The sequence below is a fragment of the Blennius ocellaris genome (genome assembly GCF_963422515.1).
Source record: "Blennius ocellaris genome assembly, chromosome: 4".
Classification (NCBI taxonomy): Eukaryota; Metazoa; Chordata; class Actinopteri; order Blenniiformes; family Blenniidae; genus Blennius; species Blennius ocellaris.
Genome location: NC_137653.1, coordinates 2,749,882 through 2,765,346, shown reverse-complemented (window position 1 = coordinate 2,765,346; position 15,465 = coordinate 2,749,882). Strand labels below are relative to the sequence as shown.

Sequence of the window (15,465 nt, the reverse complement as noted above, 5' to 3'; positions counted from 1 at the left end):
GTGTTTTGTCCCAGATAGACGATTCCCAGTTAGATAGTGTTTTGTCCCAGATAGATGATTCCCAGTTCGACAATATTGTTTTTTTCCCAGATAGACGATTCCCAGTTTTGTTTACTTCCGTTTAAAAATTTTTTTTTATTACTCTCTTATCGGAGCAGCAGTGTGTGTATATAGAAATATTCAAATTCTCAAAGTGGTGGACCTGTACTCGAACAAAACTCTAACTTACAGTATGTTAGATGTTTATTAATCAATTAATTAATTTATGTTTTTATTATTTTGCTGATCTTGGAGAGAAAAGTTTCACCAAAAGGTAAAAGCACGTTCTAGAAATAGTCTTTCAATTTAAATATAGTCTCTGCGTGTTGAGTCGACAATAATTCCGAGGTTTTCCCTGAATCAATCCATTACAAGCTTCAGTGCTTCAGCAGAAAATAACAATGCGATTAATCGCAATTAATTACACAAAATGTTTGCAATTAATTAGTAAAAATTTTTTAATCGATTGACAGCAGTAGTAGAAATACATTACTATTCATTCTAAGTCACTGAAATGTTACCAATAAACTTATAAAACTTATTGTAATAAGTCGTCTAACTGGGATGAAACCGATGAGACACAGAAAACGAGAGATTGCCTTTTTCGACCTTGTAGTCAGTGAAAGAGTGGCGTGTTATCTTTATTTGTTTGCGCGTGTGCAGACAGCCCTGACCTCTAACACCCAGAGAGTTGCGAGTGAGGCTTCGCCCTGAAGCCACACCAGGAACGAGGATGTGCGGCGGCGACATGCCATTAAGTGAACGCGGCAGAATGCCGCCACACCAGGTTTCTGGGAAACTCCGAGGAATTTTTTCGTTCTGCGGTTTCCTTCTCACGCTGTTCTTGATTGATCTTTAGTTCCCGTGAGTCGACGACGAGACGTTTCCGTCGAAAAAAACCACTGAACCACACCCCCCCCCCCCCCCCCCCCCGTTCGATTGCATAATTCAGAAAAGTGAGTTAGAGTTACGGCGCGTCTCTGCGTGACAATGAGAGGCTGATAAACAAAGAACGGCCTCAAGGGAAAAACTCTTCAACCAGGTCAGACGGTTGTTTTTCCTCCCCGGGAGGCCAAGAAACACGACGGTCCTCCACCTTCGCCTGAAGGCCAACAGATAAAAGAAACTACAAAGCTATTAAACAACCAAAGTATAATGATCGTCCAACCAAAGTGGATTATAGTGTACGCAGTTGTTTGACTTTTTAGATGAGTGAAGACGGTTTAATGGTCAAACGAACCACATAAACCTGTTGATAGCGCTCTGGGTGAGAGGGGATCCACTCGGCTCCGGTCGATACGACTGTTTGCTTCCCCGCCGTCGTTTCGCCACGCGGGTACAAAGGCCATTTACCCGTATTTGCTTTAGATCGGTGTGCATTTGTTTCGTTTACGCAAACATCATCACAATAAACACAGTGCACATGCAGTGCGAGTGTTCAGAGTGACCGGATTGAGGGATTAAGGGTTGAGGGTCACCTTAAAAAAACAAAAAAACAACCTTTGTGTTCAATTATTTTGAAGGAAAACAGTGGATTCTAGGACAACTCGTCCACCCGGGAGATTGCAGAATTGTTTCGAGAAAACAAATCCTGCACAATGTAGTTTTACACATTATTTCTAATTGATATGTTACATATGGTTCATATATCGAGTGTATGTGTATATATATTTAGTATGATATCATATGGCTTTTTATTCTCCATGTGCTTCGCATGCAGGCTCCAGCTCTCTGATGACTGCATCAGTCATATTTTAATCATGTTGATCATGTAAAGTCGCTATCGCAATATTTGAAATCAGCTTTTCAAATTAGTTTGCAGCTCTGAGAACATAAATAGTGTAGAAACTCCTGTCGATAGGAGTCAAAGATCTAACTTCATCATTTACAAAAATAACTTGAGATTTCAAAATAAAATTTCATTGGCATGCTAATCATAAATCTAATCATTTAACTACATATTACCATATGGCTCGTGTGAAGTTTTTCTTTTTTGACGTGGCTTTCTGCAACTATGGCGATAAATGAATCTATTATTCAGGGAGTTGTGCTGAATGAAGACGAGTTGTTGTTTCACGGTTGCGTCACAGGTTCTCCTGAGATTTTCGGTGATAATTAAACTAAATTCCAAAACCACAAAGCAGTTGTGTTGTTGATCGTTGCAGATGAAATTGCATTTATTTCCAGGGATTTTGTCTTTTTGTATAAAACAATATTTTTTTTAAAAAAGGGAAAAAAAGTGATAAATTCCAGTCAGTGCATAAATAAGAGCTAGAAAATGAACAAACAGCAGTGTGGGTGTGAACTGCTCAGGACAGGTGATTTATTTGCACCTGCTTAACAGGAACAAAGTGTGTTTTTTTTTTTTTCTTCTTCCTGCATGTTTTTCCACGACATTCCGTCTCCTGTGTCCGTCCTCTCACCTGCATGTCCTCTTCCTCACTGGACGTCCTCTTCAACTCTTCTACCTCATCTTCACCATCAATTCTCCTGCTGAGGAGGGTTGTATTTTCATTTTTTTTTTTTTTTGCCCTTGTCCTGTTCATGGGTTGTATTTTCAGATCAACTTCCTGTTTTGCATTCTTTGGCTAGAATGCAAAACAGCCAAAGAATTCTTTGTCTTCCTCTCAGAAGACATTGGTGCTGCGGGTCGATCGGTCGATCTGCTGCAGAAAACCCAGAAGTTGAAGCCTTTCCTCGTTCTTGAGACACAAAGAGCCTCTAAAAATAAAACCCCAGTTGAAGGGAGACTTAATGAGACAAAAGGACCTGACGTATATGAGGCGCGGCGAAGAATAAACACTCTTGTGGAGTATTCCTGTCACACAGCCAGCTTGTTACTCAACAACCTACTGACTGTAAAGAACAGGAAAAAAAAAACCCCAACATCATCGCCTGTTTGACTCAGACCTAAACATGCTGCAGCTTGTGACACTCCAGACCACAAATCTCCCCTCCAGCCTGTCGTCACCTGGAGAGAAACTCAGCGTGAGCGTCGATAATGATTCTCGGGAGGGAAAAGTTGTTGTGAAAACACGGGAGGTTTCAGGGGAGGAAAAGGATTCTGTGTGTGGGACATTTTCTCAACCGATGACAGTCCTGTTTACACCACAGCAGTACTCGGCGACCTCTTAAGACGCAAGTTTTTAAAAACCAACTCCAATAGTGGAAGTTGTTGAAGAAGCTCCGTCTCCGTGGAAACGCTCCAGTTCTGTCTCTCTGTGTGTGTAAACAGGAAAAACACAATCTTTCTAAAATGCCGCGGACAATAACAACAACGTTTACCTCCAGGGTGTCGTGACTCCCGGTCCCTATTATCCTGGGACTTGGTGCTCTTATTTTGACGGTCTCCATAATAACAATCCAACTTGTCCGTCTGTCCATACAGATGACCGCCCGTTGTTAATGTTTATTGTGGGTTGTTCTGCATTTGTGTTTGTTTTCATTACAAAGACAAATGACCACCTTTTAAGTGTTTCTGCCGTTTCTGTCAAAACAAAAATGGAATTCAAAATGGAAACGAAAATTGAAAAAAAAAAGCTTGTCGAGCGAACGGGGCCTTACATCAGTTGACCGATAATGACCACAACAAGTCGGTGGACAATACTGTGAAAATCAATGGCGACACATGTACACCTTGCAAACTCCACACAGAAAGTGCTGAACCACTGTGTCACCTCTGCTTTTGCACAGGAATACGTCGGTTTGTCCTGCGTGACCTATCGATCCTTTGTCCGCCTGATGTTTCTGCGTGTCTGGATCCGTCGGCTCGACCTCCGTATCTCGACTCCACTGTCAAATTCCTTCGATTGGCCCTACCCACATATCTCATACAACTCATCCACATTCCAGTCATATGTTTAGATATTTTATAGATGCTTTATCTGCAAATGATTGAATTTGTGTTGGTTAAAAACAGCATTCCTTAGTTAATATTAGGAGAGTGAAAACTATGAGGGATTAAAACCGGCCCAGCCCATGAAAACAGAAAACAAGTTGAAATGTGTTGTCTCTTTTTTATTTTTTATTTTTTTTAAAGACACACTTTTCTTCAGTCAAGCTGATACAGCCTACGTTCAGGGTGATTTTGTAAAAACATGGAAAAGTTTGCAAAATGCTACAATCAAGAGGTAATTTTTTGTGTGATTCACTGTATTTAGCACCAGAAGGTATAATTAAAATTGGCTTCATGTCCAGATTGTATTCATTTTCTGTTCTAATTGTGAAAATTCTTTGCAAAAACATACGCTTTTTCAAAACTACCTTTATAGTTGACAACCACACAGCAAACCAACATGTTGGTCTGTCCGTACGAATGTCCATGAGTTCACCATTGTTCATGTGTATTGATATGTATATATTGTTTGTTGCACACAGGTGTGTATTACAAAAACCACCAACAGCACCCACTAGTGGCCATCTGTGAAAACTATGCAGTTTTCCTTGTTTCTGCAGTTTCCGTGGAAATGAACCTTTGACAAGTAAAGAACCGATATCTTATGAACTAAAAAGGCAAAAACTATGTTTTTTTGACTTAAGTAAATACTTTTCCCCCACAGATACAGATTTTAGACATAAAAGAATGGTTTTATAATTCGCTAGCCTGGAGTTATGGTTCCTGACGTTAATCTGCAAATAAACCAAAGGAAAAAACTACTTAAAAAAAAAGAAGTGTGTCATGGTGACAAGTCAAACAGCCAAAACCAAAGATACAGAGTCGAGTTGTAAATCCTTGTTTATCATTAGAATTTAATGGTGTCAAGGTTCCCACTGATCTGCGAAAACACACATGAACTTTTGCCATCAAAAAAGATAACTCAAAGTAGTGTAGTCATTAATAAACTATGACAAGCAAAGACAGCAAGCAGAGGTGACGTTAGAAAACATCAGGTCTTCGGGAACCGAGGTAAGCGTGCAAAGTGAAGGGAGATAAGATTACAGATGACTGAAAGACCGAATTATTTCCCCCTGATCTACTATCAGACTTCCGTTAAAGAGCAATAAAGGTGCACGCTTTGTGCACATGTTCAGCCTTTAGATAAAAAGAAGAGTGTGATCATTTACTGCGCCGTAGCCTTGGCGCCTATCAGTGCACAGTGGAGATTTACCTGGGTGTGTTTGAATTACACTGGTGTTGACACTGGATTTTTATTATTTTTGGGACTGAGGATAACAAAGAATTTGTTTTATTAGATTCCAGCTCTTTCATCTCATTCTCTTCCTCCTTTCTTATTCTGTGACCGACATGTACTGGAAATAATGGCATTTACCGCCAGCTGGTCGTGTCACGTGACGACAGGATGGAATTTAAAAATAACAAAAAAACAACATTGTCGTTGTGTCATATTGCTGCCTCATGTGTACATATTTTAACATAAATACATTATTCCAGTCTTTCATTTACATTTTAAATCAATAACTCCCATTTTTCTTTTCACTTTTTGACGCCTATTTTGATGATTCCCTAAAACAGAAACACGGCTCTTATCTGTGGCTTGAAATTCTCTGCAATTCCAGACAGACTAGAGCAAATCATTATCGTGTTTGTAGTTTGAATTGTTCATCATATGACAAAGCAACATTACAGCTGAGACAGCCCACAGGGGATTTAGGCAAAAACTTGAGCTGACAGTGACTCAAAGTCAAAACAGATATCATATCTATGACATTTCATTTAACCCTTTCTCCTCACCGAGCGTTAAACCTTTGCAGCCACTTGCTAATGTGAATTACTTACATTTTTTAAACCTTTATAAGGCAGTCATTGTTAAAACAGAGTTAAACTGGAGGTGAAATCATGTGTGAAGAAGCTTCCGGTGACAATATGCAGCTGTGAGACTCTGAGAGCGACTGCCGAGCAGGTGATGCGTCCAAAACCACAGAATCATGCGGATTTAAAGTATTTCAGCTGGTTTATGCTTCACCATTATAACAAACGTCATTAAATACCACAAGGCAGACGGATAACTGCCTCACTGTCTCATGATTTGTTTAAGCACCCCCACCGCCCTTTCTATTAAATTATATGCAACTGACATTCTACATCTCATTTTTTTTTGTCTCTTTATGGTTGTTTTTATGTCTATTTATGATGATTTAGCACCTCTTTGTGGTCATTATATATATCACTGTCGTAAGTTGTATGACTTCAAGGTTACTTTTCATCTCTCTGTGCCTGTTGCATGACTTAGTTTGTCTTTGGTATATATAATAAATATACACAAGGCGAATGCCAGTGTGTGAATAAATAATAATAATAAACAAACAAACAAAGAATTAGGGGCAAGAGAACGAACACTGCAATTGGAAGGAAATAAAATCAAGGCAAAAATCTATTATCATCATTTAATTACGTTTATTCCAAATAACATTGTTGTGATACTCCTCACCAACACTAAAGTATATAGCATATTCATTTACTCTTGACGGTCAAACTTTGCATATGACATTTGTTAGATTTCAACGTTTCTCTGTTGATCCTTTACTGTACATCTGTTGTATTTCGAGAATATTCATGGTGGGTTGCATTGTATTGTGCAACGTTATGCTTCTTTGACTGCCTTTGAGTCACTCAGGATCATTTTGCGAACATTCTTTACGAATACTTTGTGGCTGCCTCATAACGGCTCCTCGTTAGTATAGTGGACAGTATCTCCGCCTGTCACGCGGAAGACCGGGGTTCGATTCCCCGACGGGGAGAGCGAAATATTTTTTCATTCTGAATCTGATAAAAGAAAAACCCAAAATAAAAAACAGCAACTTGAATTTCCCGGAGGGAATCATCCCAAGGGATTAATAAAGTAATTTTTAATAATAAAGTAATTATGATCGTATTGTATCATTCTGGTGTCTTGTAAGTTATCAGATCTGTCGACCAGCAGTTTTGTTGGGCGGTTCCTCCATAACTCCGCAGCTCCGATACACATATAATGCTCTTATCTGACGCAACCTTTCCCCTCATTTATTTAACATTTACTTAACATGGAAAAATAACCTCCGTCGGTTATTCCGTGCGCGCCACTGCTGACACCTGGTGGCGAGGCCGTGTTACCACACGTCCTAAAACAGACACTGTCGCTTTAAGAGCGACGAGGCGCCCGTTGGCGGCGCGTAAACCAAACCGGCTAACTCGGAGGCTAACGTTAGCACACCGGGGAGCTAACGGGAAGCGGTTGTGCGTCGTTTCTCCTCGCGACACCGAATCGGAGTGAAGTTATACACTTGTAGTTACAGTTTGAAGAGAAAGAAATTGTTCTCATCGCGTGTTTGACTCCGAATTCCGGAACAAAAAAAAGATGACTTCGGCTCTGGTGAGTCCACTCGTTACCTGGACAGTGAAGCTCGTTTCTCATGTGTACTTTCCCTCACATAACGTCCTTATCTGAAAGCAAAAGTTATTCATGATTTTGTTTTCGATTTTTCCTGTGATTTAGAAATATTCTTGAGTGACGACTGCCCTGCCTTCTTCGCAGTACTAAATATAAACATACGTCCATAGTTGCAACCTGTTAAGTTAATACAGACACTGTAAGGAAGAGCTCTCGCCTAACAGATAAATTCATCGGTTAGATCTTGGTTTTTCTATGTAAAAGCTTGTTTTCTCTGGTTTCGACGCACAATCCACAGACGTGCATGTGAAATCAATTTAACTTTGCTCATATATGCCTATGATTGGATCCAGCATCCCCACCTGTCAGAAAAGGATGGACTTTTTTTTTTAAATTAAAATCCAAAGCATAGATTATCAGACAAATGACCTCTACCAAAATTAGAAACTTCAATCTTCTTAGTTTGTTATTCTGCTATATGTAAAACACACGAGGTTTAATTGTAAATATTTTTGAAACACAGATTATGTATAAAAAACAAACAAAACAAAACAAAAAACCCCACCAAAAACAAGCGAGCTTCGTTACCATTGTTTTTATTTATTTACGTATAAAGAGTTGCTTATTGTATAAAAAAAACCAAACGTAGTTCATAAAATTTGTTTTTCTAAATCGTGGGGGGGAAAAAACGTGTTAATCTGCATAAAATCAATCTTGAGTGGAAGCTGGCTCAGCTCTCGACGCCATAGCTGTCGAAGTGCCTGAGAATGACTCCGAGCTCCAGCTCCACGGTGCCCATGGCCTCGGTGTGCAGCCGGTATCTGTCCGCCCCGCTGTGGATCAGGTCCGGGCTGCGGAGCTGCGGACCCCCGCCGACGAACATCTGCGCGAGCTGCTCCTGCCACGAGCCGAGCGGCCTCCAGGTCGCGCAGCTCACCCGGTGGTGTCCCGGGCTGGACGGGACGTGGCAGTAGCCGTAACCGTACAGCTCGCAGCGGCCGAACGAGTCCTGGTGCCACACCTGGAGGTGAAGCTTCGGCCAGCCCTGGAGTCCCTTGGTGGCGTAGTGCAGGTCGATGGGGTGGCTCCAGAACGCCATGTCCCCCGTCTGGGGGACGTCCACCTGGGTCTGGCCGCTCTTCAGCCCCGCTAGCAGCCGCCATGCTCCGCCCGCGTGAACTCCCCATTTGCAGAACAGGCTGTTGCTCGGGAAGCCGCTCGCCCCGACAATTTGTCCGATAATGTGCAGCTCTGCCATGGTGAACGCGCCCTCTGGAACCGGGACATGCAGCGCCGGGGACTCCCCGGCCTCTCGTACCCCGGAGGTAACGAGCCGTCCTCGGCTAGCCGCTACCAGAGCAAGCTGCTCCCTGTCTCCTTGACAACAGGCTGCCCTGCTCGCGCCTGAGTGAAAACAAAACCCGAGTTTAGTCTGACAGGCACACAGCCTCGTTGTAACTGCACATTTCTCTTTCTCAAATAGATGTGAAACATCGGAAAAGTCACTTTATGCATCGGGAAAATTGTTTTTGATGGTATTTATGTAAAGATACCAGTATTAGTTACTTCTTTGTTGAAGAGCATTGCACGACAGATTGGTATTTTCTTCCTGGCAGCTCAACTGGGTACGCTTTGCCCGTTCATTTCTAGGCACTATTTTTAAAATGTAATTTGTGATAAAAAAAAAAAAAGAAAGACAATTCCAAAGAGAATTTTGTGTGCCTTCCTCTTGCTGCCGACATCATTTGATCTCCACATCTCCATGGCAACAGACGCTGCTCTCCCTTCATGAGGCGCCTCTCCCATCCACTTCACACGGGACACTTTTTTGCAGGTTTTTGCGATTGTTTTTAGAAACAGATAGCCAACTTATGAATAAAAGTTGTAGCAACCTATTCCTGATTGTTCCTCATGTTTTGATGTGTTTTTTTCTGCCCGTGCTCCCAACGGGTAAATGCAGAAAAGGGCATACAAATTATAAAAAATTATTATAATTATTACAATGGTTATGAATTGAGCTGCTGCCTAGGAGAGTAATCTTTGTGCCTTTCCACTAAGGTAGGCACAATGATAACAAAAGATGAAGGAACAACAAAAATAGTCCCAAAAACCACGCAACATAACACAAGATCAGTGGGATCCCATTCAGACAGGAAATAATAAAATAATGTAGCTCTAAAGATGACCCAAGAGGGGAGCATTTTAAATCCAGAGAGCCCTATAATTCTAGCTATAATAAATTAGAAATTAAATGCTTATCAGTACGATAAAGTGGTAAATGACAATATTTTGGGTTGGAGTGAAAAGCCAAAGATAAGGGAAAAGTTTATACATAGTATTTCAACCAGATTAGAGTAGATACTGATCTAATAAAAAATGTATGTCAGAAAGATTTAGCTTTTTGACCTCATGAAAACGTTTTTTTTATTTTTCTATATCTTATACTTATTTAGCGTTATAGATTGTTATTCTGAAGTTTATCTGTTAAAGGGCTAAATCTCCCCTTTAACAGGAAGATTACAGTGTGCAGTGGGCCCGTTTATATACTGTATTCATCCCACGATCCCACTGGTTGCCCGTGACGGATGTTATGTGCCGTTTTACATGATCCACTTTTCTGTGTTTCTGAGAAAAGTGGAGGCGGTTTCGGCAATTTGGAATGAGACGTCTCGCACACAGTGGGTGTTTTTCACAGCAAACATTTTGACTCGTCACATAAAAAAAAAAAAAAAAGGAAAATAACAGTGTTTCTACAAACGTAAACATTGACTCCTGTTCCTCTCAAGTGTCTCAGTAAGCAGTGACACTGGACTAATGCCTGGAAACTGAAATAAATGTAATTAACTGGGAGCGTTTACCGTAAAACCTTCTTGTTTTCTTGTTCTTCAGGTGTTTTAATGTCTTGATTGACCAAGTCGACGTGTTTTTATGGTTTCCCGCTTTGATTAAATGCCTTCTGTTAGATTTGAATGTATACGTGTCACAGTTTTCAGCATCAACCCGTTTGAGTTACAGAATCTTTTGACTCATTGAATCAAATGGTAGGAATCTTCATCCCCGTCCTGCCAGTGACTCTAAACGGCACCAATGGAGGATCATGTTTAGTGTCAACTCACAAAAGATATCGTTTCTATTGTCACACAGTCGGACCCGACCTTGGAAAGACACTTCAAAGGTCACAGGGACACGGTGACGAGCGTGGACTTCAGCTGCAACATGAAACAGATCGGTAATGAGTCTGCTTTCACTGGTTCTGTATCATTGGGAGTCGCTCCTCTCACCGCCCTGCTGCTGCTGCTGCTGCTGCTTCCAGCCACAGGTTCGCTGGACTCCTGCGTGATGATCTGGAACATGAAGCCTCAGATGCGAGCGTACCGTTTCGACGGACACAAGGACGCCGTCACCTCGGTTCAGTTTTCACCCTCCGGTCATCTCGTGGCCTCGGCCTCTCGAGACAAGACTGTGAGACTGTGGGTGCCCAGCATGTAAGTCTTGGTTTTTTTTTAAAATTGTATCTCACAGCAGTGAAACTGAATCTTCTAGGAGGAGGAAAGATCCACGCTGCTGAACGCCTTCCCGGGTTCTCTCCGTGTTTCTGTTTCATGTCTCGCGCAGGAAGGCCGAGTCCACAGTTTTCCGAGCTCACGTCGCCACGGTGCGCAGCGTCAACTTTTCCGGCGACGGGCAGACGCTGGTCACGGCTTCCGACGACAAGACCTTGAAAGTGTGGACCGTCCACCGGCAGAAGTTCCTCTTCTCCCTCAGCCAGCACATCAACTGGGTTCGCTGCGCCAAGTACGAGCACCTCGCCGCAGATCGCTTTCCAACATCTGCTCAGTCTTGCTGAAGTTCAACCACTTTGTTTTGATCGTAATCCCCCTTCTATGTTCCCTCCAGGTTTTCTCCAGACGATCGTTTAATTGTGTCTTCCAGCGACGACAGGACGATAAAACTGTGGGACAAGAACAGCAGAGAGTGCGTCCACTCTTTCTATGAGCATGCAGGGTGAGCACACACACACACACCCCGGCGGAGGACCGAGCCGTGGATTGGTTGTCTTGATATTTCATATTTTATTTCTAAACTATTAACAGCAGTTTTAACCCAATCTATGTGTGAGAGTTGGAATGTAATCTGAGCCTTGTAAAGGTATTACATTCGCAATTTTCACTGTTATTGTCTCGGATTTACATGATTGTTCTGTAGTACTTAAAACAAAAACAAAACAAAACAAAAAATATATATAAGTATCTTGAATGTTAAGATTTGCCCAGTTTTGGGTCAGATCAGTTATTTATCTCTAATAAAGAAGCCACGTTTTGTCCACACGCCTGACATTTTGTTTTTGTCCCCATCAGTTATGCGAACCAGGTGGACTTTCACCCCAGTGGAACCTGCATTGCCGCTGCTTGTACTGACCACTCCGTCAAGGTGTGGGACATCAGATCCCACAAGATGTTGCAGCACTACCAAGGTGAATACAGTTGACGTTACAGTGTGCAACGCTGTATCTGCGCTTCTTCGGGCGGCCATTCAGCTTCACTGTACGTCTTTATACGTGTCATGTCACCTCATGGACACACAGTCACACGTCCACATTTAGAGCAATTTAGAGTCACCGATTAGCCTCAGATGTCAAAAGTTTGGACTGTGGGAGGACACCAGAGGACACCAGAGGACACCAGAGCACCGGGAAGGTAGAATTTATCGCTCACTAAATTACTGAGGTGGAAGAAAAACCTGTTTTGGAAGCCACAGCTCAGATGTCGCCACTTTCACACACTCTTCACTGGATAGTTTGAAATTACAATCCTCCGCCACCTGAAGTCATTTGCTAGATTTTTTTCGGGGTGGGTTTGTGACGATTGTCTAAACTGGAACAAAGGTGAGAGGATACGACGCTTTAGTGTTGTAATCAAGACTAACGATTTGTTCCGTGTCCGCCAAACCAAATCTCGCTGCCGTTTTTGTCGGCGCACCACTCAGGCTAATTGTTCTAATCAGCAGGGCTAAAACTGATTTCAGCCGCGAGATTTAATAAAGGATAATCGCATCTGTCTGAGGCGGCTGAGCATGAAGATAAAAAAAAAGCCTCTCTTCTCCTATCGTCTCATTTTCTCCTCAGCATTTGATTTGATTTACAATTTAAATACCGCAAAGTGCAAATCTGATGTCAAAATTCAGTCTCATTGTTGTACAATGTATAAAAATGTTTTGCTGTATTGTATATATATATATATTATTCGTGTCCGAACATGCAAAGTGTGCAGGTTCTCCATCTTTTTGCAGGGCCACTCGGTGAGCCAGGCCTGTGGAGTTTATCATATTTACCCTGTACTTGCCTGGGATTTCTCCAGATACTCTGGTTTCCTCCCACAGTTACAACACATGCATTTGAGATTACTTCGTGTCTCCAAACTGCCCCGGAGGCGTCAATGTGTTTGTGTCTGCGCTTGCCCCGTGATCACCTGACTACCTCTCCAGAGAGTTATGTAACTTCCCCCGAAATCATCCGGACGAACGCAGACAGAGAATAGTGCAGAAGACAGACGTTGGTGTCTGATTATGATTATGATTGTGTTTGTAATAGCAAGCGTTGGCCAGCAGGGGGCCCCCCATCACTTGGATAATGTCTTCTCTGTCCATTTTAGTTCAAGTTCACTCGTCATCCAGGCTGCTGCTGGTCTCATAATAGTGTTTGTTATTAATAACTGGATGTTAAGTCATTCTTCGCCTCACTGTCGGTAGAGCAGCGGTGCAGTTCAGCTTCTTAGAAAGCGTCTCATTTATTGGCTATTTGGATGTTTGTTTAGTCACTGTATAGATCTAATCTAATCCAATCACAACAGGTAAAACGTATGCAGTCCCATTCACACTTACCAACACATGTTGTTGTTTTTTTTCTTTTACGGTGGGGAGGAAAGAGGAAAGCTATACGTGCTCAGGGAGAACGTGCAACCTCACAGCCGGGGATATTCTCGCTGTGACGTAATTAGTGCAGCAGATTCTGATGAACGCAATATGATTTTACAGAACTTTTGTGTGTGTGTGTGTGTGTGTGTCCGTGTGTGTGTGTGTGTGTGTGTGTGTGTGTGTGTGTGTGTGTGTGTTTTCAGTCCACGCTGGAGTGGTCAACAGTTTGTCTTTCCACCCGGCTGGTAACTTCCTCATCACTGCGTCCAGCGACTCCACACTGAAGATCCTGGATCTTATAGAGGGCAAGCTGCTGTACACACTGCATGGACACCAGGTAGACACACACACACACACACACACACACACACACACACACACTGTTCAGATGTTGCCTCACTGTTCTCTTCACCTGGACATGTTGCGTAAGGTGAAGGCCTTTTGTCCACTCACTTTGTTTTCTGTGTGTGTGTGTGTGTGTGTGTGTGCGTGCGTGTGTGTAGGTTTGATGAGTGTGAGAATGTTGCACATCTTCTTTGTGCACGCTCAGTCCTCTGAGAAGTGTAGTGAGTGTGTGAAGTCGTTTTTTTTTCTTTTTTCCTTTTGTGTTTGTGGTGTATTTTAGTGCTGGCCTGGCGAGCGGGCAGCCCACTCACAGTGACTCATCTCAGGGTTTGTTGGAAGGAAACAGAAGTGTGTTCCAGCCTCCGTTCCTCTGGATCCTCCTCTCCTTCGCTTCCTTTCTCTCTCCGTCTCCGTCCCCGGCCGCCGCCGTCCCCTCAGACCTCGGCGTGGCGCTCTGCGATCTTGCGTTTGCCTCCTTCCAACGCCCGGCGTCTCGTCCCGTCCCGTCCCGTCTGGCCGGACGCTCGCTGACTTACATGTGTGTTTGACCGGCCCGACGGGCCCGGTTGTGGAAGCCGGTGTCTTGCCAGGACCACATGTGGTCCATCTGTTTATCCGTCCCTCCGCACACACGCTGCTCGTCTCTCATTTTGTCTCTCTGTCTGTGTCACCTGCGATTTATTTATTTATTTATTTTCTCGTCGGTCGCTTGCCAACCTTCTCCTCTTTGTCACGATTTTAAAAACAAAACACATTTTCCTCTTCTCTCTTCACGCCCCCAAATTTGTCATCTCTACCTCGTCTCACTTTTGTTGTTGTTCTTTTTGGCTCGGCGGCGACTCCACCAATCTGTTGGTGCTGGGAGCACTCGGAGTGCTAATTGTCTCTCCAGTTGCAGAGATAGAGAGAGGAGACACCCCCCCCCCCCCTCCACTCCCCCCCCCCCCCCCCAATCTGTTCAGTGTGGGTGTGTAGGTTTATGTGTTCATGTGTATATGCGTGCACTCGCTATGAAAACACACAAGCGTTTGTGTGGTTGGATGCGAGAAGCGTGTTGTTTACCAGGCCTCAGGAGGAATTTACCTGGCCGGGTTCAGTCCTGCTAAATTAGGCTAATTTGTCTCTCTGTTCTGCTTGTGATGAAGTAAGTCCCCCCCCCACCCCCATACCCTCCACACCCCCCCTACCCAACTAAGGTAGGGAGATAAGACGGCTTCCACTTTTAACAGAGCAACGACTTTCTCCAGCTTAATTTTCACCTGCATGAAACCTTTAATGTTGCGAGAAGCGAATTGTTTGGAATTTCTTTGAGACGTCGCCAAGAAGAAGTGACAGAGACGTTAATGAAACAAGTACGACGGAGCCTCTCGGGCTCAAGACGGCGGAGAAGAAACGGAGCGTTGCTACGGACGGAGGGTCCGGCGTGTTGTTTGTGTTTATTTGTTTTACCGAACATCTCCACGGGACACCTTTGGCACCGATCGACTCGTCTGAAATTTGCTCAAGAAATGTTTCCAGGCCTTTTTTTGCGTATCATCGCCGGCCAACTCCTGGCACATGGACGGCACATGTGCGAGGAGTCGCTCGGCTATTTATTGTTCTTTACCTTATTCGGAACCTCACGGCCCCACATTTGTTTGTTTGAGGGCGAATGTAAAGTTCTGAAAAGTGAGTGATAATCAGTATTTTGTTTTTTTTCCCCCCCTCTTTCAGTCAGTTGATCCTGTTTGTGAGGAGAAAAGTGAAGACAATGGGTTTTTCTTGTTTCCTACTCGCATTGTCAGGCCTGGATTTGCACTCAAGCCACCACATGGTGATTTTTAATTGATGTGTATCGCAC

At 43.2% G+C, this 15,465-nt stretch overlaps 2 protein-coding genes across 2 annotated transcripts in view; one reads left to right on the top strand and one right to left on the bottom strand.

Annotated features, from left to right (window-relative positions):
* Window positions 1-7,334: 7,334 nt before the first annotated feature.
* The window catches only part of poc1a (POC1 centriolar protein A), a gene marked incomplete at both ends in the record, with an annotated part of 41,531 nt that continues 33,400 nt past the window's right edge, over window positions 7,335-15,465 (top strand). The window contains 7 exons of the mRNA XM_080495338.1: window positions 7,335-7,349; window positions 10,512-10,596; window positions 10,681-10,852; window positions 10,983-11,162; window positions 11,265-11,372; window positions 11,726-11,841; window positions 13,484-13,617. Of these exons, the coding sequence (XP_080351464.1) occupies window positions 7,335-7,349; window positions 10,512-10,596; window positions 10,681-10,852; window positions 10,983-11,162; window positions 11,265-11,372; window positions 11,726-11,841; window positions 13,484-13,617 (810 nt within the window). The remainder of the gene's footprint in view (window positions 7,350-10,511; window positions 10,597-10,680; window positions 10,853-10,982; window positions 11,163-11,264; window positions 11,373-11,725; window positions 11,842-13,483; window positions 13,618-15,465) is intronic.
* b9d2 (B9 domain containing 2) lies at window positions 7,986-8,732 on the bottom strand. Its single transcript, XM_080495313.1, has one exon. The coding sequence runs from the start codon at window positions 8,623-8,625 to the stop codon at window positions 8,098-8,100; it is 528 nt and encodes a 175-aa protein (XP_080351439.1). The 5' UTR covers window positions 8,626-8,732; the 3' UTR covers window positions 7,986-8,097.

What these genes read in the sequence shown, in the direction of transcription:
- b9d2 (XM_080495313.1), bottom strand. Translation starts at nt 8,625, where the DNA reads ATGGCAGAGCTGCACATTATCGGACAAATTGTCGGGGCGAGCGGCTTC.